The sequence below is a fragment of the Quercus robur genome, chromosome 8, assembly GCF_932294415.1.
Source record: "Quercus robur chromosome 8, dhQueRobu3.1, whole genome shotgun sequence".
Taxonomy (NCBI): Eukaryota; Viridiplantae; Streptophyta; class Magnoliopsida; order Fagales; family Fagaceae; genus Quercus; species Quercus robur.
The window spans coordinates 32452673-32478713 of record NC_065541.1 but is presented as its reverse complement, the minus strand read 5'-3'; the positions used below and the strand labels follow the sequence as shown (position 1 = coordinate 32478713).

Here is a 26041-nt window from a genome sequence, read left to right as displayed (position 1 = left end):
CGTTGCTTTGCATGATTTGATCTTTATTATTGTGATAACCTAGACTTGTTTAATTGGATTAAGTAACAACTTGGCTAATTACCTAGGTTTAATCAATTGTTTAAGGGGTCTAAAAACTTTCAATGTTAATAAGTTCACAACAGGGACTAAATTGATGGCAAGTCAAAAAGAATAGGGACAGAATTAATTACTACCAAAATGTAGTGACCAAATTGACAGTAATCCAAAAATATAGAGACCAAATTGGTATTTTCGCCTAACTATATTTACATCGGATTAATTGTCCAATATATATATGACATGAGTTCAACTTTAAGCAATATTGCATCATTTAATATTTTTTTTAGTGGAGGTGAATTTTGACAAATCTACTATTGAATTACATTATTTTTGTTTATTTTCTCTACTTGCAAAATTTCAAGTTACAAAGGCTAAACTGCAGTGATACCTACCATTCAACAACTTGAAATAGCTTCATTGCTTAAAATATTGTAAACATGAAACTTCAAAATGCCCAGTACGGTTCATCTAAAAAGGTTCATCTTAAAATGTAATCTGATTCAACTGAGGAATCTAAAATGACAAAGCCGGAACTTAAACCTTATGGAGGAACTGTCTAATCATGGAATAAATTTTTAAAATTTTCCGTACAGAGTAGCACATACACATTATATGTAATGTAATGTAAGTACGATTCTGAATCAACAATAATATGCACTTTCATTATTATGTTCCAGAGAAGTATAGTTGTTTTTCAAGATGTAGAATGCGAAGGTCCTCTCTGCAGTGACATTCTCACGCTGAGGAGCTGCTACTTTGTATTCTTTTGTCCAAAACTTCTTCACTCCGTGGTCCTGTATGAATAGCTTATAAATATTTTTGCCAATGCAATAACCAATGATCCAAACAGTAGACAACTTTTTTTACAACAAATTTCATAATTTTGGAAGTGGTTGATTGTGAATGATGGACACAATTGACACTTGCTTTCTTTGTATCATTCATTACAGACCACTTCAACAATTATAAAATTTGTTATGAATTTTTTTTAATTCGTAGCATATGATAGGAAAGTGCATATAATATAACATATTAATCTACACTCAGAATATAGGGTACCTTCTCCCAAAAAAAAAGAAAAAAAAAAAAGAAGAGAATGTAGGGTACCTCGGGAAAGCTTTGTCAATAGTATTCTAACTAGTTCAATATGCATAATAGAATCATCAATAAATTGAACTACATATATCATATAAAAAGTCAGATTGAGCTATAGTTTTCTTATTTCTACGTAACTATAAATTGATTCATTGCTAGCTTCCTTACCTATTCTTCATTTTATTTCACTTCCATTTTCAATAGCTTTCTGCCTCCATTACTGAAATCAGGCTTCCAACATGAGCCACCAATTGAAATCCACTGTTAATCCTTTTAATTTGATGATGAGTGCACCTCTTGCGTACTATATCATAACAAACCAATTTACCCCAAACAGTCTGAAACAAAATCCTGCCATTTCTCAGAAGGCAGAAAGACGAAAATGGACCCCTAATGTTCGGACTGGTTGATACAATGGCGTATTCTTTTACCCATTTTCTCTTCCCACCATAATCTTCCATCGCCCATGTATGCGCACAGTCAATGTGGACATTATTAACAATGCAAAGACAACTTCCTAGCACCATCAATTCAGAATAACATTCAAAATCAAGACTACAATCTGGACTTGGAACTCTATAGATTTTTTCATCTAACAGGTCAAGTGAAACTATGGGATGCAATCCAGCCTTTTGAGGCCATTGAGTTTTGGCTACCCAATGAAGAGCTCCATTAACCGAAGCTTTTGTTGATCTATGCATGTAGTAAGGACGAGTTTTCTTGATCCTCCACTTGTTAGTGCCTAGAGTACACACCCCAATATGTTGATCATTATCAATGTTTACTATTCTGACCACCTTGTACTCATTGGTTATTGAATGAAATCCAAACCCGTAAACCGAGTAATGATGCTTGGGAAGCAGACAATCGAGCAATATATTGAATTCTCCTGTCAAAGGATTAAATGAAGATTTGTTCGCGGCGAGAATGATGGTTGGAAGGATTGAGCAATCTGTGAGGAAGGAAACGTGACAAGAAAGTGGAAGGAGATGGAACAACATTGCTAGTGTATAACGGAAAACCATTTCATGAGATAACATCATTGACAGGAACATTGATCTTGGATTTGAAGGGGATGTTTTTTATGTTCTCGGATAGGTTTAGTTCATCTCCGGCATCATGGATATGAACGAGTTCGAAATAGTATAGTTTGGTTGAGAGAAAGATGAGAGAGGGGTTAGTGTGAGAATCAGGACGGACTGAGTGCAAGGGAAGGAGAGAAGGGTGTTGCACCAAACAGCGCCAGGCACTGCTGACAGGTCTGCAATGGAAGAGAGAGCCTAGGGGTAGTCTTGAGAAGATGTCTAGAGAGATTTCTTGTGGGAGATACTCCATGATGATGGTTTTAACTTATAACTAACCATAATATTTTCACAACATATTCAAATTTTATCCTAATCAATCGCCCTTATTAGTCTAATCCTAGTCAACCATCAATCAGCATCTTGGAGCCCTCTAAGAAAGTAACCACAAAATATTCTTGCAACATCAATTCATTCTTTTTATAATTGATTTCAAAATTTAAAAATTTAATAACATAGAGATGTATTATAAAAGGAGATGAAATATTGGGTTTCATTAGCTCAATTGTAAAATCTCATCTCTTGAATAAGAGATTTAGGTTTAACTTGCTTACACTAAAAAGTAAAAACCAATTAATATCTTAACTTGATGATAGAGTAATTATCATTAAAGGATAAACTGGCATACTATCTTATCTAACTTAAAAAAAAATGGAGATGAAATCTTAGCATAGGCTATAAATGAAATATATATTCTTCATTTATTTTGTTTTCTTTTAGTTTCTATGGTTTGATACACGAGTGTTCGTGCTTGTGATTGGAGTGTGGACCGATAAACCTACTGCCATGATTTCAACATATAAGCCGACAAAGAAGGAATAAAAAATACAGGAGCAATTTCCAAATGGGTACTCATTAGAAACATTAGGGTATATTCTCCCCACTTAAACTTTAAACAAGCTTGTGCCAACAACTACAAGTCTAGAACCTTATTTAATTAAACACTGAGCTTTGGTTTTCAATTCCTTCATTGGTGGTGTTGCTTTCAAAATACTAGTCTAAAGTTATGTGCTGCACTTTCTAATTGGCAGATAAGATGAAGACTTCAATTGCATTAAATAACCATCTCAAGATAGGGATAGGTTAGGGAACCTTTAAAGTAGCTTCACCAAATTTTAGCAGGCAAAAACTGGTTGTGAAAAGAAGCCAAGAACTACAAAAAAGTTAGATACTCGAAAACAGGGTAATGGGTGTGGGAATAAAACCAAAAACTTTTTTAATGGTTTTTTACTGAAGCTGAAAGAAAGAATGTGCTGATATTTAGCTAGATTTATTTTAAATAGCCTGATTCTGAAGCTTGCAGTACTGGCAAAGGCCAAAAGAGAGTGACAAAAATGATTGAAATTGGTCTTTGAGTCTGGTAATTATAATAGACTGGAATGACTAAAAATCCTCTGCTGCTCTTTTAGTATTTCTTTTTTTGCTCCACCAACTATACTATGTGACTATGTCATGTGTGATTTTTTTGTTCTTTTTAAAATTTGATTAATTTATAAGGTAAAAAAGGGATGTGTGACAAACTGTGATTAGTGGAGCATAAAGTACAACACTAACAGGGGGACAAAGGATTTTTATACAATTAGAAGAGTCCGAACCTATGCTTAAAGTGTTCATAACAATGATACAAAAGCCATTCATCTTGTTTCCACAGCACCTGATATGAATTATTTATTATTTTTTTTTAATTGCTTCTTCATATTAACAACGCTTTTCATTTTAAGGCATAAATGAGATCTTTCACAGAGAATGAAGATCAAAATTTTATCACCACTTCTAGTCTAATGCTTTTTCTTTGGGTTAGGGGGTGGAGGGAGATTTTATGTTCAGTCTTCAAAAAAGCAAGGAGAACATTTCAATTTCCAGCAATATAACAGATTTCACTGCATTTTATTGGAAAGCTCACATCTATGACTAAGTTTTACAATCAAAGAGTATATAATGTTGCATTCAGATGTTCAAAATTACATAACTTGGAGGCATTGGTAATGGAAATGCAAACTATGCAATTGAACAGAAAAACATGTGCTTGATTTCAGTAAGAAGCAAACTCACAGGGAAAGAAGCATCCATCCACTTTTCCATTTTGGCGCATCACCCATGAGTGAAGGCATCAATCCAATTGAGGCTACCCACATGAACAATTGTTCGATACCACTTTGGCATTCCTGGAAAAACAAGTTCTTTAGCTTTTGTACTTTTTGGATCATAGGAAACAAGAGCCCTGCTTCTGTACTCCAGCAAGAACTCCCCATCCTTGGTAAGGCCGACAACTCGAACAAATCTTCCTTTTGAAGCAAACCTTGAAATCTTGTAGGAGATCTCCATTTCCCTTTGGAATCCCTTAGGCACATAGTTTCCCAAGTTGAATTTCTTGATCCAAGATTCCTTCACACCATACTTTTCCATTACCCATATGTCCAATTTCCCATAATGGCAATAAACTGCAGCAGATAGACAACCCCCTAGAACCACCAAGTGATAATTACACCTGCTTAAACCATTGCCATCAGGACTTGGAACATCTCGGAATTCCTCATCTGCTAAGTCGAATGAGATGATACTGCGTATTCTAGTGTATCTTCCTGGCCAAGTCACCCAATGAAGTCTTCCATCAACACACACTTGTTGTGATGGCCAATTAACAAGATGTTGACGTACCTTTTCCAAACTTCTCCAGGCTGAGCTTCCCAGAGTGAATACCTGGACCGCTGAACCTTTATTTGAATTCTTAATATACACTATCTTAACCACTTTGTATTCCTTAGTTGTGGGATGAAACCCAAATCCATATACCGCCTCTTGGTTCAAATTATGCACGGACTTAGGCAGCTCTTTGCAATTCCTGGTGAAAGGGTTATATATGTATAGTGCATCATTAAATAATGAATCAGATAAGCATACTAAACCATCACATGTGCCTACCACATCAAATTCAGGCATTGCAGAACAAAAAGGGACTTGAAATTTTTTCACCTTTTCATTGGAAGAAGGGAACTCTACAAAGTAAAGCTGGTTTTTGATGGGATAATCACAGTGAAAGATGAGACATGTTGGGTTGCTCTCAGCCATGCGTGAGCTATGCATATTGACTAGATCAGGATCTTGTCCTAACAAGCGCCAAGATCGGCATACACACCTGAATTGCACCAAAGATGATATGGGAAGCCCTGAAAGAATGTTGAGGATGATATCCCGAGGCAGAGTTTCCATTCTGTTTGTTGATTCTTCTTCTGCCTTGATCCTCTTTGTTTTGTTACCTTGTGTCTCAAAATCTGACTCCATGATGACCATGTGATGGCTTACCAGAGATGAAAGATCATAAAAGAGTAAAGTTGCTCAAGGCAGAAGGCCTGCAAAATTGAACCTGCAGATTAGAATTTTTAGAGACTTTGATAAGATCAAACCAATATTCAAAGAGACGGATACCACAAGGAAAATATGTTGTGTGAGAGAGCCAAAGTTGAATAAAATTTTCTTTTAGAAAAGTTAATGTTCCCTTTCATTACAAAGAAAATGAAACAAAGTTCCATGTCAATGAAATGATGGCTCTGTTAACGGTGACCCACCAGTGTAAAAAAGTCGTCAAACAACAACAAAAAATGCTCTCTTTTAACGCTAATTTGTTAATTAAAATGTAATATAATACAAACCAAACATATATGTATCAGTAGGGGTGTGTGTGTGTGTATATAAATATATATATATTTTTTTCCTCGCTTCCTTTAAAGAAAAAAAAAAAGGAAAAAAAAAGAGAGAAAAGAATACGGCTTTCTTTTGTATATATGTGCACAAGCATTTCTTCAATCTGGTGGAAGGATCATGCTGTTGAAAATTTGGTAGTAGAGAGTACAGAGAGCCCATTTTTATTTGTATATATTCCAAAAGACGCGTGGGAACAGAAAAGTCAATACAGACAATACATGCAGTGAACATAGACAATAAATATGAGCAAAAGGCAAAGCAATGAAGAGCATATATCTTGCAAGGTAGGGTAGCCAACTAAAATCACAAATGAGCCCTGGAAGACCATTATGGCAAAACCTCCCACAACTTGATGTTATCCAATAAAAGCTATCTAGAAGAGCCCAATAATTTGGGTTATTGATCAATGACATGTTAAAAATTAAAGTCAGATTATGTATGCTGGATGAAACTCCAAATGATTTAGAGCTAGTTCAACACCTGTTTCTATGTGTCATTTTTTAAGCATAATTTTGAATCAAAGAAATGTAATGCAACTTGAGAGTAGAGAATAGAGAAGTCATTAGTGCATACATACAAGACAAATTTTCTCCTTCAACAATCTTAGAAATAGCTCTTTATTAGGTTTTCCCAGGAAAAAAAATAAAAAAATAAAATAGAACTGTTATTTGCTACTTGCTGTTCATAAGTTCTGATTTGGCTATGAAATTCCTTGGAATTTGTTTATCTGGAATAGGATTTCACAAACGTTTCCTTGATGAAGGAAGGAAGTTCATACACATTGGATACTTAAAATAACAAGAGAAATAAAAGTATTAACCTGCATAAATGAGAAAATCTGGTTGGATGTTTCGCATACGTGGCCCCATTGTCGGTTAGTGCTAAAAGACGAGAAAATAAAATTTTAACTTAATTTCAAAAGAGCTATTTTATTTTAAAAAGAGTGGATTTATGGGGGCAAAAAAAAAAAAAAAAAAAAATCCTTGGTTAAAAACTCCGCTCGCAAATGAACCCTTATTGGCACCTATTTTTCTTGTTATTATTTTTGATTGAAATATTATACACTAATATGTTGCATGTTGCAAGCCTAACAGCTTAAATCCATCTTCTCCTGAACCTTAAGTACCTAGTGCATGGAAGGCATCATTTTGCCTACAAGGTTGGGTGATAAACTATACATGGACTTGGGCAATGCCAAATAGGAAAATTGGCCAATTAGAGTATGACAGGTAGTGGACCTAGTTTTTTATAATAATTGTCATGTACTCCTTCATTTTCCCAAGTAATCCTATGCTAACGAATATAGAATTCATATTAGAAAAATGTACCCGTACACGACATTAATCTTCCCTAGTTTTTTGAACAAAAGTAATACTTATAACTAGCATGAAGCATCCCATTACCTCGAAAGTCAAAAGTGGCCCCATATACGTTTTATATAGAGGCATCTTTGATTCTTTTTTTTTTTTTTTTTTTTTTTAATCTCTACCTTCAAATTGCTCAAGACTAATGGTTATCCACGTCAACAGTTAAACACATTGCAGTTTTTGCTGGAAGCAATAACCTCTACCACTCTTTTTGAATAGAATATTAAAAAAAAATTTCCCTAAAAAAAGGAATATTAAAAAACTAAAATCAAAGTTCTGCTACAATCACAAAGACAATGATTGAATGCAATAAACTTTATGTTAATCTTTAATTTGAACCAATCTAATCCTCACAAAATGGTAGGGCATAAATAACTAGTTTAGTTAACTCATAAAACACAAAAGAATATAAAAACCAGAAAATTTACATATATGGGGTGGCATCTAGAAAGCAAACCTGCTTGAATAAAGTGAAATCATGTCCACAACACCAACTAAAGATTATTAACCTGAAATTTTATTCCATTAGAAATTTTTTTTTTTTTTTTTTTTTTTGGGGTGTGGGGGGCAGACTTGTATAATCTATTTGTATCCTACTACTTTCAGTAATGGGTAGAGTATGCTTTACACGTACTCGTTGCTTTTTGGTCAGGACTTTATGTGGACACATTTGCGTATTTGGGTGCTCCTGGCCTAGTTGTGTTCTGATTGTCGCTTATTCTGTTCTTTAGCATTGAATGGTTAAGAAACATAACATTATAAAATAAAGATTCTGGAATTTTTTTTTTTTTTTTTTTTTTTTTGTAAATGATTCTGGAATTCTTAAGAGTTTGATACTTTGATTGAGTATTTGGATGTCGTTAGTTTAATTCTTATTATGCTCTGATTGCTAAAAAAAAAAAAATTAAAAAAAAAATCTTATTATGCCCTTTTTTTTTTTTTTTTTGCATTAAATCTAGCATAAATAGAACCTCATAAAACACACACACATACGTGTACATGCTTTTGACCACTCATGTCAAGGTAGAAAAGTCACTCTAATGGCTCCTCCTTATCCTTTTTACTTAAAAAAAGAAAAGAGAAAAAGTATATCTCTTCAGTCTACTTTCATATTCCTAATCCATGCTTTAGACTTATCCACACACACAAAAAATCTATCATTCTTAAGAATTTCAATATATATATATATATATATATTTGTGGTCAATTCTCAAAAAAGAATAAAAAATACACACAAAAATATATCATGCTTTAAGGTCCGTTTAGTATGAAATTTTTAGTAACATTGTTTAAGTGTTGTGGAAATACATGTGGGTAAAAAAGAAAATTGTTGTTTAAACAACAATACTAAACAGGAACTTGAAATTTCAACATTCTTTTTTGTTCCACGCCTCATTGTACAGTTGGGTAAGTCCATGGATACCACCAGCTCGAACTGGAGCTAGAAAACTCCAAACTCACACACACCTCAGGCTCTATTGCTTTCTAGGACTTCCAGAAATTGCAATTACAATCCTCATGAGAACTCGAACTTGGGATGTGATGAAGTCTCAGCAATCACCTACCAATTGTACCACACCCGCTGGTGGTACGTGTAGTAGATATTGTTATTGGTATACCACAAAAATGAATATTTTATCTCGGCTAAAATTTAAATTACTCAACTTTTATTTCAACTGTCAAATTAGCTTTTAAGATTTAGTTTTTATCAGTTTAGTTTCTCATTTTGCAAAAACAAGTCAATTTGGTTCTTTTGTCCGTTTAATATTATTTTTTTAATTAAAAATTTTAACATTTTCATTTGTCACTTTATAGTAAAAAAATGACCATTTTCTTTTTCCCCATACTGTGATACCGACCATACCACTTCCGCCTTTCATTCATTCACTGTATCCCATGTCCAAAGCATGGCAATATAATCCCCATCCCCACCTCATATAAAATTTGCAGTGAAAAAAAAAATAAAAAAATAAAAAATTCTGTAATCACCCACCAATCCATCCCGCCGTTAATCCAATGAAGCTAAGCAATTTCATTTATAATAATAATAATAATAAAATATATATATAACCGAAACCTGGAAACTTTCACAATTTTCTACGTCATCATTATTTTTAAAACATTAGCATTATAAAACAAAAATTCTGATTTTAATAACTATTTCTCCCCGATACTCCTTCTCCTTCCTTATAAAAACCTGATCAACTCTTTCTCCTCTCATCTTCCTCTGTATCACAAGTGCAGCACAATCCAAACCCAAACCAAAATAGTAAACATGAGTACAAACTCAAACCAAAAGTTTCTCCAAAAAAAAAAAAAACCCAAAATAATCCCATCTCCCTCTTTGTCATCTTCCTCCTTATTCCATAAATTTCTTCAAACACAGTATAGGATCAATGTTTTAAATACTGTTCTATTCTAGTCGGAATTTTTCGTTCTGGTATAAGTAACCCCACTATTCTATTTAGTTCCAAAATTCGGCCTATACTGGAGTTCCTACTTAAATTTCATCATTTTGAACAAAATATGAATTTTTGAGCTAAATGAAGAATGTGTTTTCACTGAGTAGCTTTTTTTGGATTTGATGGTGCGGATGTTAGAAAAGAAAACCGATTTAAAAAATAAACAAATAAATAAATAAATTGAGTGAAGAAGATGAGACGAAGGAAGAGTGTTATAGATTTGCAGACACTTGAGTAGTCTGAGAAGAGGAATGAAAAGAGTTAAAAAAATAAAATAAAATAAAAAATGAGATGACATTTATGATACTTGGGAGGGGTAGAAAGGAAGTTTCTAGGAAGGTGCTTCCTTTACAATGCCATCACATGCCTTTTTATTCACAAAACTGTCATTACATCATTTAAAAAAAAATATTTCTTTTAAATAAGTAATCAAATAATCATTATTAAATATTTTAGCTTAACAATAACAGTAAATAAATTCCGACATAAAAAAAATAGTAAACAAATAACTTTATTTCAATTCAAAAAAAAAAAAAAAAAAACCTTATTTCAGCCCAAAAATAGTAGAAGTAATAACCATATTATTATTGTCTAAAGTCTACCTAAAATGCACCCAAAAAAAAAATTGCTTAGGTGATAGCTTAAAACTCTTCATTCATTGTTTTTTTTATTATTTTTTTTTTAAAGAAAAAGTAATAGCTTAAATTCTTCATTCATTATTGGATTTTTTATTTCATTATCAATAGTTTTCTTGTGTATTGCACGGGTTAGCAATTAGTAATAATAATAATAATAATAATAATAATAATAATAATAATAATAATTTATGATTCTCACAAAAAAAAAAAAAAAAAAAAAGAGTTTATAGCAATCACACTTTTCAAATAATTTAAAGGCAATTATCCAATTTAATTGAAATGATTTCCTTTTTTATGGAGCAAACAATTATCCAATTTAATTGAAATGATTTAATTTTGTCAAATGAATAAACCAACCAGCCCAACCTACTGAGTTGAAACATTTAAGATTTTCAACCAACCCATCGCATTTATAGATTGGTGAGTCGACGACAGATTAGAATTTTCTCAACCTGCCATTGGCAGATTGGATAAAATTATTGCCCTCCTTCCGCCCAACCTAACCCATGCACACCCCAAGATAAAAGTGAACAAGAATGAGAGAACATATGGATGAGGACTAGGGTTAGTTTTTTTTTCAATAATCCTATAAACTTCTTCCTTTAAAAAAAAAAAAAAAAACAATAATGCTATAAACTTAATTTTATAGTAACAATGTTTAGAAGCTTAATTATATTGTAACCAAAATAAGTCTACCTCATATTTGTAAGAGCACTAGGCTCCTCAAAAAAGCATTTCAAAAATAATAATAATAATAACTTGATGCCCTTAAAAGTCTCATGCATCAATCTTGCCACTTTATTTACCAAAACTAACAAACGAAGAAATGGTCCACTTCCTTCTCTTGAGATTTGAGAAAATAATACTTCACCTCAAACTTGAAAGGAAAGAATCTTCCCTCTCTTGAGGTTTGAAGAAAATAACACTTACTTCCTTTTGTTTATGTTAGTAATGAAATATTCTAAAATATTATAAGATTTTTCTTTAACAAAGTTTATCCATAAAAACATAATTAATAAATTTATTCTTATAAAAAAATAACTAATAAATTTATAATTAAAATTCAAAGTTTATCCAACATCAAAATATTTGTAACGACGAATCTCTCTTCAACCCACTGAAAAAGAAATGTGAAAATATACTTTTGGTCCCTACATTTTGGCCCAATTCTCATTTTAGTCCCTATCGGGGATGTTTTGCGACAAGGGCCAAAAATGTGACATTAGCCCAAATCTCCCATTAGGTTCTTTAGAAGTGTTTATTGTAGAGAATCAAGTCCAAAATTACAAATGTATAATGAACAAAAGGCTAATGGTGCTTTAACAAAAGAGTATCAAAATGCTAATAACAAAAGTGCAGAAAAAACATAAAATTATAACAGGTCTAAAACTTCGACCTACAGTCACCGAGAAGAGGAAATTGAGACAGGTTGTGAGGAAGACAGGGAAGGTTCCCCTGTACCCATATTTCCACCTCTAAGATTCAGAATTGTGAGAATATTTTCCTGACTTAGTGGGTTTTTGCTCTTAAGTTTCAACTCTATAGGGAAAACGTGGTTCAACAGGTTTGAAACTTCAACCCACAGTCATCGAGAAGAGGAAATTAAGAGAGGTTGTGAGGAAGAGAGGGAAGGTTCCCTATACCTATATTTTCACCTCCAAACTTTGGAATTGTGAGATTGTTGACTGGCTAAATGGGCTTTTGCACTGAAGTTTCAGGTCTATGGGTAGAACATAGTTGGTCCCTTTTGAATCTGATTGGGGCCTTTTGTATTGAGTTTGGGGTGCTCTAAGTGACTGGTTTTGGTCAATAAAAGAGGCTTTGAACCCCAAGGTCTCAATCAAAGAGGTTATGGTCGGATTTTCTTTAATAGGTAAGAGAGTTGGCTTTCTTTTTACATTATTTGGGAAATGGAGTGATCTAAATTCATGGGTTGATGTTTCCTAGACATGTCAAACCCTTGGAGTCTACATTTGGTTGTTGCAGCAAATAAGGCCAGTCACTTAGGGTCAGTTGTCTTTTAAGCAAAAAATGGTTCGGACAGAAATTTTGGGCCACAGTCACCTAGAGCATAAAAACTGTTTTAGGATGAAAATTTTGGATACAAGACCCCCTCCATAAGCCTGAGGTGCTACCAATGTCCTTTACCCACTTGGTAGCACATATGGGCTGGACTCGTGCAAAAGGTCCAAAAAGAATCGACCCATACCCTCCAAACCACAATTCCTCAATTTTCCCCATCAATCACATGGGCTTGGGCCATGCTTAAAAGAATAAAATAAAATATAACACATGAATTAAGCTCACAATGAAGTAGGGCTTGGTTGAATCAGGCTTGTAAAAAATGTGTCACGAAAATAGGTATCAACAGTCCCTAAATTGATTTTGTGTCTACCTTAGTCCTTGAAATCAGAAAATCATTTCCGTTTTGGTCCCTGCCGTCAATCCACTAACAGAAAAATCCTTCGTGGTTTGGTCCCTATATTTTGGGTCAATTCTCATTTTAGTCCCTACATTAATTTTGTGTCTACGTCAATCCTTGAAATCAGAAAATTGTTTCCGTTTTGGCTTCTGTTGTCAACCCACTAACAAAAATGTCATATGTGGCAAACGGAGTATCCTGCTTGCTAACATGACGCTAACGTGGAAATTAAAATATTATTAAAAACAATTATTTGGCATTTTTAAAATATCATGTCAGTATTTAAATTAAAAAATTAAAACAAAAAATTTTAATTCCTCAATTTTATTTTAATTATAAAAAAAATAAATTTTACTTTCTTTTAATTAAAATGGTTTTTTTTTATTACAATCCTTTTTTTTTTCCCCGGAAGAACAAATTCATGTTATTTGGGTTCTTTCCCAGAATTTGATTTATATTCTTAGCAAATTCATCCTTATTTTCTTATCAATTTCATTAATTAATTAAATGTCTTTCTTGTCCTTTTTTTTTTTAAATTCCTTTCATTATTTTTTCTCAAGAACATGTTCATGTTTTTTATATTTTTCCCCAGAGTTCTTCCCCATAATCAATCTCCAACAAATAACCAAACCTCAAATGAGCGAACACACTCATTACTAATTGACGAGAATGCTTTGAAGCACAGAAACAAAGACACACCTTTTTTTTTTTTTTTTTCTATATCCAAAATCTGTCAAATCTCTCTCTCTGATCGTTGTTTTGAATCCAGCTCAATAATCAGATCCAACCTATCGGATCTGATCAACCGACCTTTTCTCGGAGCTCCATCCATCTCGAACCCAATCATGAATCCCTTCTCTTCCAGAACGTGCCTCAGGTAAAGCTCCGATTCCATTAGATCAATTTCATGAACTCTGATTTTTCTTCATTACGTATCAATTTTTGGTTGTGCAGAAATGAAAATTTGAAACCGATCGTAATTTTGAGATTATTTTGGTTGAAAATCGTGGTTAATGTATGTGGTTTTTATTTATAATTCGTTGTTTATTTGTAGTTGGAAACTTGGAATTGTTTGATTTTGGATGGTTAGACTGGTATCAGTGAAATGCGTTAGATTTCATCTAGTAAGAATTGTTGAAGCTAATGTTGAAATGTGCGAGATTTTGCATTGTATATATGATCTTGACACTCTGTGATCTCGTATATATGTTGAAAAACAATAACTGAAAAAAAAAATCATTTTAATTAAAAGAAAGTAAAATTTATTTTTGTTTTTTAATTAAAATTAAAATTAAAATTGAGGAATTAATTTTTTTTGTTTTAATTTTTTTAATTTAAATACTGATGTGGCTTAAAAAAAATGCCAAATAACTTTTTTTAATAATATTTTAAGAGAAATGTGCCACAATATTTTTACAACATTTTTAAAACAAATCATAGGTTGTTACTAGTTGTTATTGTTGGGGCAAAAAAGTAATTTTAGTGTTAAGTTCAAATTTGAACCAATAACAACTAACCGCCTGTGATTTATTGTGAAAATGTTTAAAAAATGTTGTGGGCATAACATCTCTCATATTTTAATGTCCATGTCATCGTTATGTTAGTAAGCAAGACACTTCATTTGCCACATAAGACTTTTCTGCTAGTGGGTTGACAACAGGAACCAAAACGGAAATGATTCTGTGATTTCAGGTACTTAGGTAGGTCCAAAATTAATTTAGGGTCCAAAATAAGAATTGACCCAAAATGTAGGGATCAAAAGTGTATTTTTGTCAAAAAAAAAAAAAAAAAAAAAAAAAAAAGAGAAGTCATTATGAATATTTCAAAGTACTCTTTAATTAATGCAAAACAATGAATTTTATTTTTGAAAGAGAGAATAATTTTGGAAACTTGTCATTAAGCAAAAACAAGTTAGTACACAATATTTTTAACATAAATTTAACGAAGTTTGGTCAAATAGATATCAATGGAGAAAATTTTTTTTAACGAAGTTTGGTCAAATAGATATCAATGGAGAAAATTTATTTCCTTCAAGTTTAGGGTAGATTGTTTTTCCCTCAAATCTCATGACCAATTTGGAGCCATAAATTTTAACAAATGCAAACGGGACTTTAGGAATGGAATGACTTGAATGACGACGGTGATTCCATCTTTGCTATGCAAATTAGATACGGCTTGGTTGGTCCCTTATATAATATACCAAACAAATGGGTCTCCTTCAGACCGTGAACTTGTGGCTTCGAATCGGTTCATTGATTCCTCTCTTGAGGCTTTGAAAATTGATTGATCAAAGGCTTTAGCGGTGACAACATATCGAGATTAGCTTTGACACAGCCTGGGAGTGGTGCTATGATGGAGGATATTGAATTGAGCCTGAAATTGGCTACAATTATATTTTTTTCAATAATGTTACAAATTTTTTTTTTTAATAAACCTATAAAATAATTTTTATATAGTAACAAGCTGTAGAAAATTAATTATATTAACCGAAATAAGTTTTTGCCTCATTTATACTACTATTTAAAGGACTTCTCCTGTTTAGAATCCTCATATTTTTGGTTCAAAAATGCCCCGATAGCTCTATGTTTAAGTAAAGACAAAATTAAAAGACAGTCCGGTAAAAATATAACTCTAACTCTCACTAAAACATTGCCTAAAAAATAGTCACTCGATCTTCTGTTGATTTTCAAATTGTTTTATCTACTTATAAATTAGATTTTCAAAATAAAACTTATATTAAAAAAAAAAAATAAAGAGACAAGTTTTTTTTTGGGTTATAAAATAGGATCATTAAACCCAAAAAAAGCCTCATAGCATGCGCGAAGTACTTGTGATGAGATTAGTATTTGTAACGCGTTAGAATTAAAATCCATACCATCCATCCTCAATTATTGAACTGCATGCTCTTTCCAAGCTAGATTCTAGAGTTTTGGTCAAAAACAGAACAAAGGATTATCAGCAGCTTTATTTTATGATCATGCTTTGAAACATCCTCTAGGGAAATGGGGTGCCTTGAACTGCAAATCCCCTCCTCTATTTATATATAGATGGAGGAAATTAAGGCCTTGTAATGAGTTTTGGATGAGCATGGAACTATCTAAATTGGCTATGATTTCAATTTCAAAAAATTATCAGAATTAAAATTGGAGGGAGATAGCTAGGGTTGGGTGATGCGTAAATTTTCGAGGTAGCTATTTGAAGTTCCTGTCAGCACTTGAAAAGAGCCTCGATCTGATTACCGATCGGAAGTTGGATCATGGGTCCGAATTTTCACAATTTTGGTGCCTTTTTGATGTGTATGAGCGAGCTATAAACCGATTTTGGACACAATGGTTCCACCTATTGAAAGGCAGGTGGCTTGAGGCTTTGATTGAGAGTTGGTCGTTTCCAAATTCCAACAGCTAGTAATAATGGTTTTTATTTATTTATTATTCTAACCTTCTATTACATATTTGCCAATTATAGTTGTATGAAGATTGGTTACATTTTATAATTACTAATTAAGCACAGATAGGATAAAACCAACAAAATTCAGTTGACCAAAGTACGTAGTCTCTTCATTAATGGTACGGTGTTGCCCTTGATCTCTTGGCTCGTCTTGATGTTGCTATATATCACATATTGTGCTGGGTGGCTGTAGTAATGGATCGGAGCATGAGTTTGATTCTGTACAAAGTTGATCACATGAAAATATCACGGAATCAAGGATTGAAAAACTGTATATTTCATTAATTAGTAAAATGATTACAGAAATCATATATATACAAGTCTATACAAGTGTCAACACGAAATACCCAACTACCAGACCTAACAACCTATCACACATGCTAGCTACAGGACTAACTAACCTTCTCACGTGTTAATACTTAAGCAAGCATCTAATCACACTAAACTACAGGCCGTATAGTCATTGTACTTCACTTATGCTTCTCTGTCATTTATGCTTTGATATAGATTCAAATGCTCTGTGAACACTGCTATGACCCTTTATGTTGCTACCTTTTACCTTGCTCTTGCTATTGATCTTGGTAGCTTCATCTAAACTCTGATACTCCCTCTCAAGAGCAGCAGGTGTATGTATATTAAGCATCCCCATTTTACAAGTAAGATTTGATAATTGATTGTAATTCAAAGCCTTAGTAAGCAGATCAGCCAATTGACAATTTCTTCTAACATGATTAAGCTTAATCACCTTCTCCAAGACTTTGTCCCTAACCACATGACAATCTATTTCTATGTGTTTTGTCCTCTTATAGAAGATTGGATTGGAGCCAATGTGTAATGCAGCTTGACTGTCACAAAATAACAAGGCCTCCTTTTCATGATTCACTCCAATATCTTTGAGAAAGTACAAAATCCACACTATCTTACATGTTGCCACTGCCATGGATCTGTACTCAACTTCAGCTAAAGATCTTGTGACTGTGGACTGCTTCTTGGACTTCCAAGACACCAAAGAATCACCAATGAAGATGCTATAGCCAGTCATTGATCTCCTAGTATCAGGACATGCAGCCCAATTTGCATATGCAAATCCTTTTAAGTGCAAGTCTGTACTAGAAGAGAACATAAGTCCTTTGCCTGGTTCACCCTTCAAATACTGCAACACTCTATGTGCTACAACCAGGTGTGATCTCCTTGGCTTGGACATGAATTGACTGAGTTTATGGACAGCAAGGTAATGCCAAGTCTTAAGATTATTAAGTACAAGAGCCTGCCCACAAGCCTTCTTTAATGACTAGGATCTCTAAGCTCTTCTCCTTCAAATTTGCTTAACTTTAAATTGTGCTCCATAGGAGTTTTAGCACACTTACAACCAACCAGCATCATTGAGTAGTTCAAGAGTGTATTTCCTTTGACAAAGAGCAATTCCTTTGTCTTATCTTGCAACCTCCAAACCAAGGAAATATTTCAAATCACCCAAGTCTTTAAGCTTGAACTTATCATCTAACATGACTTTAAATCTATCCACTTCAGCCTTGTCATTGCAAGCTATCAAAACATCATCCACATAGACCAAAAGAAGTAAAGAACCATGAAAATGTCACCATGCCTTCTGGTAAACAAAGAATAATCAGCTTTGGATTGAATGAAACCAAGTTGAATTAAAGTGCTTGAGAACTTGGCAAACCATTGCCTAGAAGCTTGCTTGAGGCCATAAAGGGACTTATTGAGCTTACAAACATCCTCCCCCTAGTTGTGAAACCCCTGTGGAAGAGCCATATACACCTCATCATCCAAATCACCATGAAGAAATGCATTATTATTGACATCTAATTGACTAAGAAACCAACCCTTAATGGTAGCCACAACAAGAACCTTGATAGAAACCATTATAGCTACTGGAGAGAAAGTTTCAAAGTAATCAATGCCCTCTTTTTGTGTGAATCCCTTAGCCACCAACCTGGCTTTATATCCCTCAATAGAACCATCAGCCTTATACTTAATTTAGTAAACCCACTTGCAGCCAATTGGCTTCTTACCAGCAGGCAAGGGTGTCGAAGTCCAAGTATTATTGGCTTTAAGAGTTGCTATCTTAGCAGCCATGGCATCTTGCTATTAGGGATCAGACAGCTTGGGAATAAAATTAAGGTTCAACAAGAGAAGAGATGACACAACATAAAGTCTTATATGAGGCAGAAAGATGGTGATATGAAACATGAGAAGAAAGGGGATGAGATGTACCTAATTGGGAAGAAGATATAGGCTGGACAGAAGCAACTTGATTGCAATGGAACTCCTACAAGTAAGAAGGTCTTTTAACAGACCTAGTAGACCTTGTAAGAGAAATAGGGTCTACAATGGGATCAGGAGGTGCATCTGGGACTTCATCAAGAAAATCATCATCAATAGTATGATGAACTTGAATAATGGAATGAGGAGTAAGAATAAGAGTATTAGGCTTGGACAGAAGAGGATCATCATGCAAAGAAGGAACAGGAGAAGCACAAGGCAAAGGTAAAGGATTGGAAGAAGTAGAACCACTGGAAGAAGAAACATAAGGAAAAACAGACTCATGAAACACTACATCCCTTGAGACAAAAATAGAATGAGTGTCAAGATCATAAAGCTTATAGCCTTTGATATTACAAGGATAGCCAAGGAAAACACATCTTCTTGCCCTTGGTGAAAATTTGGTTCTAGTTTGAGCAATAATGGAGGCAAAACATAGGCAGTCAAAAACTTTGAGATGATTGTAGTTAGGGGACTTATGAAACAAAAGCTCAAAAGGTGTTTTGTCATTCAACAAAGGAGAGGGAAGCCTATTAATGAGGTAGGCAGTAGTCAAAACAAAATTATCCCAAAATTGCAAAGGAATTTGAGATTGAATCTGTAATGCCCTGGCAATGGAAAGCAAGTGCTGGTGTTTGCTCTCCACAACAGAATTTTGTTGTGGAGTGTAAACACAGCTATGTTGATGGATAATGCCATGGGAATTAAGAAAATCAGACATGTCAAATTCTTTGGCATTGTTAATTCTAATGGACTTAAGATTTTGAATAAACTGTGTGGCAACCATAGTATAAAAAGATTGAAACAAAGGCCTAACATCAGATTTGGATTTCATTATGAATAGCCAAGTGGCTTGGGTTGCATCATCCACAATTGTCAAGAAATATTTGTAACCATCTAAAGTAGGAATGGAATAAGGTCTCTAAACATCCATATGAACCAAATCAAAAGCAAAAGCACATATTTTATTATTAAAAGGGAAAGGTAATTGTTTAAGCTTGGCCATAGGACAAACTTGACAAGTCTTATTACAAGAAGATTGTAAAGAAGGAATAGTGTGACTTAAAATTTTAAGCTTGAGATCTGATGGATGACCTAATCTTGCATGCCAAAGAAAGGAAGATACAAAACTTGTAGAAGTTGTTGCAGAGAAAGGAAGAAAAGAAGCATTGAACTTGTGATTGCTTAAGTAATCAACAAGTGAGGAAGGAGGAATGTGCTGGAGACTATCACATTGCAACAAGTACAAGCCATCAACAGCCTTGCCCACCCCAATCGTTTTCCATGATAAAAGGTCCTGGATAAAACAATAAGTGGAGAGGAAAACAAGACAATAAGGCTGAGATAATGTGAGTGTACTAACAGATAACAAGTTAAAACTAAATAATGGAACACAAAGAACATTAGTGAAAGTAAGTGAAGAAGAAAGAACAACAGTGCCAATGTGAGTGACTTGAGTTGATTCCTCATTAGGCAACTGAACCAAAGATTGCATAGTAGCAGTAATTGAAGTTAATAGATCAACTGAACAGTCAATGTGGCCACTAGCCCCAGTATCCAATACCCAAGCCCATTTATCATAAGTCCTTCTATTGACCACTTGTGAGAGAAAACACTATGAGATAAGTCAATACCTGACATCGGGGCACTGGCAAAAGCAGAAGATGATGCTACATTAGCCATTGAAGCATCTTTAACTGGAGTAGAAGGTGCAAGGGATGAAGTAGAAGCTCCAAACAAAGCAAAAAGCTGCTAATATTGTTCAAGAGTAAAAGTAGTCTAGTGATGCATTGGAGAAGCAATTGGAGGAGCAATAGGCAAGACATTTGAAGAGACTTGGTGAGCCATAGAGGGCTTGTTCTTGAACTTAAAACCTGGTGAAAAACCATGCTTTTTATAGCATTTATCCACTATATGACAAGTTTTGCCACAATATGTACAAGTTGGTCTCTCCTTCCCTTTGCCACCAGAACTACCAAGAGTTGGACCAAGATGCTCATTGGACAACTTAGCAACTAAAGTAGTGGAATCAACCTAAGCAAAAAAGGCATTAGGCACTGATCTTTGTGTCTCTCCTTGAATTAGCAAGGAGTAAACCTTACTAAGAGATGGAATAGGGTCCATAAGCAAGACTTAAGATTTAACTTGGGAGAAAGAATCATTCAATCCCATTAAAAATTTCATGATAGACTCTCTCACTTGCAAATCAGTAAGCCTTTTGTTAATATGACAAATACATTTACCACAAGTACAAGAAGGAAATGGACTAAGGTTCTGCAATTGATCCCAAAACACCTTCAACTGAGTAAAGAAGTCAGTGACAGACATCTCTCCTTGATGAAACTCTACTATGTCCTTTTGAAGATTGAAAACTCTAGGTCCATTGGTTTGAGCAAAACGATTCTTCAAGTCATTCCAGATTTCTAAGGTAGTGTCTTCATAAATGATGCGTGCTTGGAGCTTTGGTGAAACTGAATTGGTTAGCCATGTGCTAACCATGTTGTCACACCTTATCCAAGCTTGCACATTCGAAGGAGTTGACACCAATGGTGATGAGAGAGTCAAAGTCCCATCAATGAACCCTAACTTATTTTTAGTGAGTAAAGCTTTTCTCACTGCACGAGCCCAAGCTACATAATTTTCTCTACCTATCAATGGTTGTGTGACAAGAACCAGACTTGGATTCTCTACGTGATGCAAGAACAGAGGGTCATCCATTGGAGAGTCTTATGAAGAATAAGATAGATTCACAGATGTGGAAGCGTCTGTAGAACCATTTGCATTCGTAGCAGAAGCCATAGATGGCAAATGAAGAATGAATTTCCCAAGAATAGAATTTTCTCAAGAACAGGGAAAGATTTTCTCAAGAAAATTGAGAAAGGAAAAACTAAAATTGAAAGAAATGCAAAACCCTACAGGAATTTGGGAATTTGCTTTGCTACCATATCATAGAATCAAGGATTGAAAAAATGTATATTTCATTAATTAGCAAAATAATTATAGAAATCATATATATATATACAAGTCTATTCAAGTGTGAACACGAAATAACCAACTACCAGACCTAACAACCTATCACACATGCTAGCTATAGGACTAACTAACCTTCTCACGTGTTAATACTTAAGTAAGCATCTAATCACACTAAACTACAGGCCGTATAGTCATTGTGCTTCACTTATGCTTCTTTGTCGTTTATGCTCTGATATAGATTCAACTGCTCTGTGAACACTGCTATGACCCTTTCTGTTGCTAGCTTCTACCTTGCTCTTGCTACTGATCTTGGCAGCTTCATCTAATCTCTGATAGAAAACAAATATGGACCACTCTATCAGCACCAATGAAAAATCTTTGTTTTAAATGACTTACGTACGTAACTTGCTTTGAATCAAGAATTAGGCTTCAGTTTTACTCCAGCCTTAGCACCTAGACTAGCCAGCCTGATGAACGCTGATTCTATTTTATTTGTCATTGAAATTATGGAGGAATATAATCCACTCGACTGATTTTCGTCTGCAAGAGATTGGATGGTCTTGATGAGCTCCTGGTAGAAAAGAAACTATATATATGTCAATTTGATGAACACGGGCTGTTGTCCCTTACCATATACATTATACATACAGCCTAATAAACTAAGAATGTATTTTTCTTTTAATCATGTTGTGATTAACTAATTAAAGAGGTTGAACAATTAATAATAGGGAAAAAAAAAGTAATTAGATTATATAGTATTCCGATTAGGCAGAAAGTACCTGTGAACTTTCCCCAATCACAGCTTCCTTGAGCGAAACAAGGCTGGGTACGAAAGGATATACTGTAGGACGTTGAAATACCACGAACCCCAAGTTGGTGCTCATTATATCCTTTAGCATTGTAGGCATAAAGACTGAAATCATGCAAAACATATAATAATTTAGAACCCTGATCGATTGCTTTCATTTTGTTTTTAGACTATAGTTCAAAATCTGTACGGGTGCAAAATACCATTCTGTATCAGGGATAACAAACTCTTTAGTCCAAGATTTCTTGATGCCATAATCCTTCATAACCCAAATTTCAACAGAACAAGAAGTCAGAAGGTTCTCACTTAAGTAGAGGAAACCTCCTGATACTCCCAAATTCATTTTCTCGACTTGTGAAAAGTCTTGAACTGGGGGTCCCGGGAATGGTTTAAGTTTCTCATTCTCAATGTCAAAATGACATATAAATGTGGAGTTGTTATAAGGCTGAACCAACCAGTGCAGATCACCATTCAGGAATGCACAAGAATTTTTTTGATAATCTGGTTTAGCAAATGGAGATGGGAGATCTCCAATATTTCTCCAATTCTCTGTACCAAGTGTGTATACCTCAAGTTGAGAATGAGATGTATGATGATGTTGGTGCGTCGCCAAAAGCTTCCTATCTTCATAAATTTCTTGAATCACCTTGTATCGCTTAGTGGCTTGGCTGAAACCAAACCCACGTATTGTTCTTTTGAAACCATCACTTTTGGGTCCTGGTTTTGGAAGGCTCATGTACTCTCCTGTAATTACATTTAGCACGTAATTAGTAACTGAATTTTTGGGACAGTATGCGCTGATGCATAGCAAGCCATTGCACCAGGTTTCAAATTGCAGTGCTTCACCCAGATGGCTAATCTCTCGTGGCAGCTGCTTTAGTGGAACAAATGAATCATGTTTGTCCCAGCCTTCAAGTGCAAGCACATACCATCTGCTAAAAAAGTTACCAGAGGCCCGTAAAATAAGGCTGACAGGTGCTCTTGCATGGTGCAACTTAGTGAAATACGGGTCAGAGATTATATTGAATCAGGTCTTACAAACACTCTTACATTGAAGGATGGTTGTGATGGGAAGTCTGGAGAAAATATCCATATTTATTAATGGGGGGAGTTCTGACATTGCCATATTAGGAGGAATATACAACTTGTGAACAAATTAAAATTTAGGACGACAACAATATAATAAAGCTAAAATTTGAAGTTGGCAGAGAATTTCATCAATTAAGCTAACATTCTTAGTTAATTCCTATTTTTCTAATGCTTCTTATAGGATGACCATTAGTCTAGGAACAAACCCCCTACAGAGGTGGGATGATTAACTTGGGTCTGTTCATTAAAAAAAAAAAAAAATTCCAAATCGAATTTAGAGATCTGAGAAGAGTTAGGAGTTAGGGGTAACTAATGAAGAGATAAGAACAGATTTGAAGTTGTTGGATGCAATTGGCAAAGAAAGAGGGAATGGCAAAGATATTAATTAAGTTGCAAAATTCACTTAAAAGACCTTTTCCAAATGCCTAGACTTCTCTATTTATGGATAGAACATTGTGTCGTCTACCTTTCAACTAATTCTTGACATGTCTTGGCTAATTTTTCACTGACTATTTCTTAGCCAAAATTTCTTGAATATGCCAATTACAATTGGTTGCAAAATTTACTTTAAAATGATTGTTATAAAGAGAACAACAATCTTTTACACAAGTGCATGTAAGTGGTTTAATGCATGAGATGGTATGTCATGGAATTACACATGTTGTAGGTCTCACAAGACCATCTCATACGATATTTTTTCCAAATGCACGGCCTCAAATTTTACATTACATCATTTAAAACCATTTTACTCTCTGTAGTTAAATGGGCCCAAGCATTGGACTTGGACTTTGCCTCATGTTACTTTAGACTCTTAAATCTTTCTTCAAACATGGACCAAGCATTGGACTTAGGCCTTAAGCAACCAAAGTTCAGATAAGAGCAACCAATGAGCCAAGCACAAGCATAAATGCGATATTTTGAATTATCAGGTGGACCATCCTGAAGGAATGATAATAGTAAATGAAGGTGAAAGGGCCCGAGGTTCCCCGCTACTTAGTACATAATCTACCTCCCAAACACATGCGAGTGGTGCTAGTTGGTAAAACAATATTGCTAGCCCCTTCATATACTTATTTTAGAGGGTTGAGGGTACATGTTCATGGGGTTGGTAGCTTCACTGAGGGTACAAGTGTCTGAAGGAGACTCTGATCCAATACTACTACTAATGGGGTTTATGGGCTACTTATAAAAAATAATACAAGTAATAACATACACGTTGAATGCCTAAATCATGCAAAGATAATGGTAATCAAAACTATAAGAAACAAAGGGAACCTAGCCATTGTATTGTAATTTTGGAATTTAACTCTCAATTTCTATAACAAAGTCTCCATTGTGAGAATTGCAACCCGATGGCGCTTGGCAGTTGATGGCAGTGGCCGGAGACCAATGGTTGGCAACTAAAGACTAGAAACGTTAATGTGGGGTGGGGGTTGGGTGGTTAACAATGGTGGGGGGGGGGGGGGGGGAGAGGAGTTTGGTTGATGAGTTTTGGATGCAACAGAAAATAGTTTCCGCTATAAATGCAACTAGTCGTTAACCCGTGCAATGCACGGAAGAGTCGAACAAAAGTTATAAATTTTCACTTATAAAAGTTACAACTTAAGGGGAAAAATAAAATACTAAGACCAAAAGTGAAACTCTAACACCAATAATGTTGTATGGTCTCAACCTTCAGATGAATAAAATGACATTGTTAGGGAGTGAAGACAAATAAATGTGCCAAATATTGAGTAAAGATTGCCTTAGTCATCTGGCTTAAATAGTAAAACTATTTAAAAAAAAAAAAAAATTCATTTGGACACTTTTAAGCCAATAAACAAAACAGACCCTCATCATGCACACAAACATGAGAAATTTGGAAGGAATAGATGTTGAAATATATGAATGTAAAAAAGAAGAAGAGGTACCAATTGAAAGGAAAAAAAGAGTATTAATCGAGTAAAAATGCAATTGATCAAATATATGAAAAAATAAAAATAAAGGGTGAGGCATTAAATTCCAGTAGAAGATGAGCTACTAATAACATATTTCATAATTTAAAAATAAATTCAAATCTATAAAGATGTATTTCATGCCTCTTAGCTGACCTTTTCTTTACATACCAACAATAAAAATAAAAAATAAAACAAAGTTATAAATCAAAGTATACAATTATTTTATGTGTTAGTTTTTTTTATTATAAATTATTATAGTTTCTTGATTACACCTAGCATCATTGTATATAAACGCTAAAATAAAAATATATTCGTAACAGATTAATGGTGAAATATGTCTGATATTCCATAGCAAAAGTGATTCTCATAGGATTTGAAATCATGAAAAACAAATAAACTTACAAAAAATATTCAACAAAAAATATTAGTATTATATATATACCTACCAGTCCTTCATTGAGGCATTCCCTTAAAAAAAAATCATAAACATTGCTAATCAATGCAATAAACTCCAGTATGCAAGAGAGCAGAGAAAACTGATTAAAAAAAAAAAAATTCTGCCCAGACGCCTTTGATAATTCATTCCCAAAAAAAACAAAAGGGTGGAAAATTTTTATTACCTTCAGCCTTGCAATAAGGTTGCTCTCTAAGAAGCTTCAACATTGTAAATTGC

At 34.1% G+C, this 26041-nt stretch overlaps 2 protein-coding genes across 5 annotated transcripts; both read right to left on the bottom strand.

The window, feature by feature from the left end:
• Positions 1-498: 498 nt before the first annotated feature.
• LOC126695224 (F-box protein At3g07870-like) lies at positions 499-6124 on the bottom strand. Of its 4 annotated transcripts, none has more exons than XM_050391893.1 (3): positions 6003-6124; positions 4290-5587; positions 499-854 (listed from the first exon to the last, which is right to left on the bottom strand). In XM_050391893.1, exon 2 carries the CDS (start codon positions 5526-5528, stop codon positions 4329-4331), a length of 1200 nt encoding a protein of 399 aa, XP_050247850.1. In that variant the 5' UTR covers positions 5529-5587; positions 6003-6124; the 3' UTR covers positions 499-854; positions 4290-4328. The 4 variants fall into 4 exon arrangements, with proteins under 4 accessions (XP_050247850.1, XP_050247851.1, XP_050247849.1 ...); XM_050391894.1 differs by lacking the exon at positions 6003-6124 and adding an exon at positions 5804-5899; XM_050391892.1 differs by lacking the exon at positions 6003-6124 and adding an exon at positions 5664-5797.
• Positions 6125-21725: 15601 nt separating this feature from the next.
• Positions 21726-26031, bottom strand: LOC126696177 (F-box protein At3g07870-like). The gene is made up of 4 exons (XM_050392956.1): positions 25989-26031; positions 22546-23086; positions 22314-22447; positions 21726-21889 (listed from the first exon to the last, which is right to left on the bottom strand). The coding sequence occupies exons 1-4, from the start codon at positions 26029-26031 to the stop codon at positions 21726-21728; spliced, it is 882 nt and encodes a 293-aa protein (XP_050248913.1).
• Positions 26032-26041: the final 10 nt, after the last annotated feature.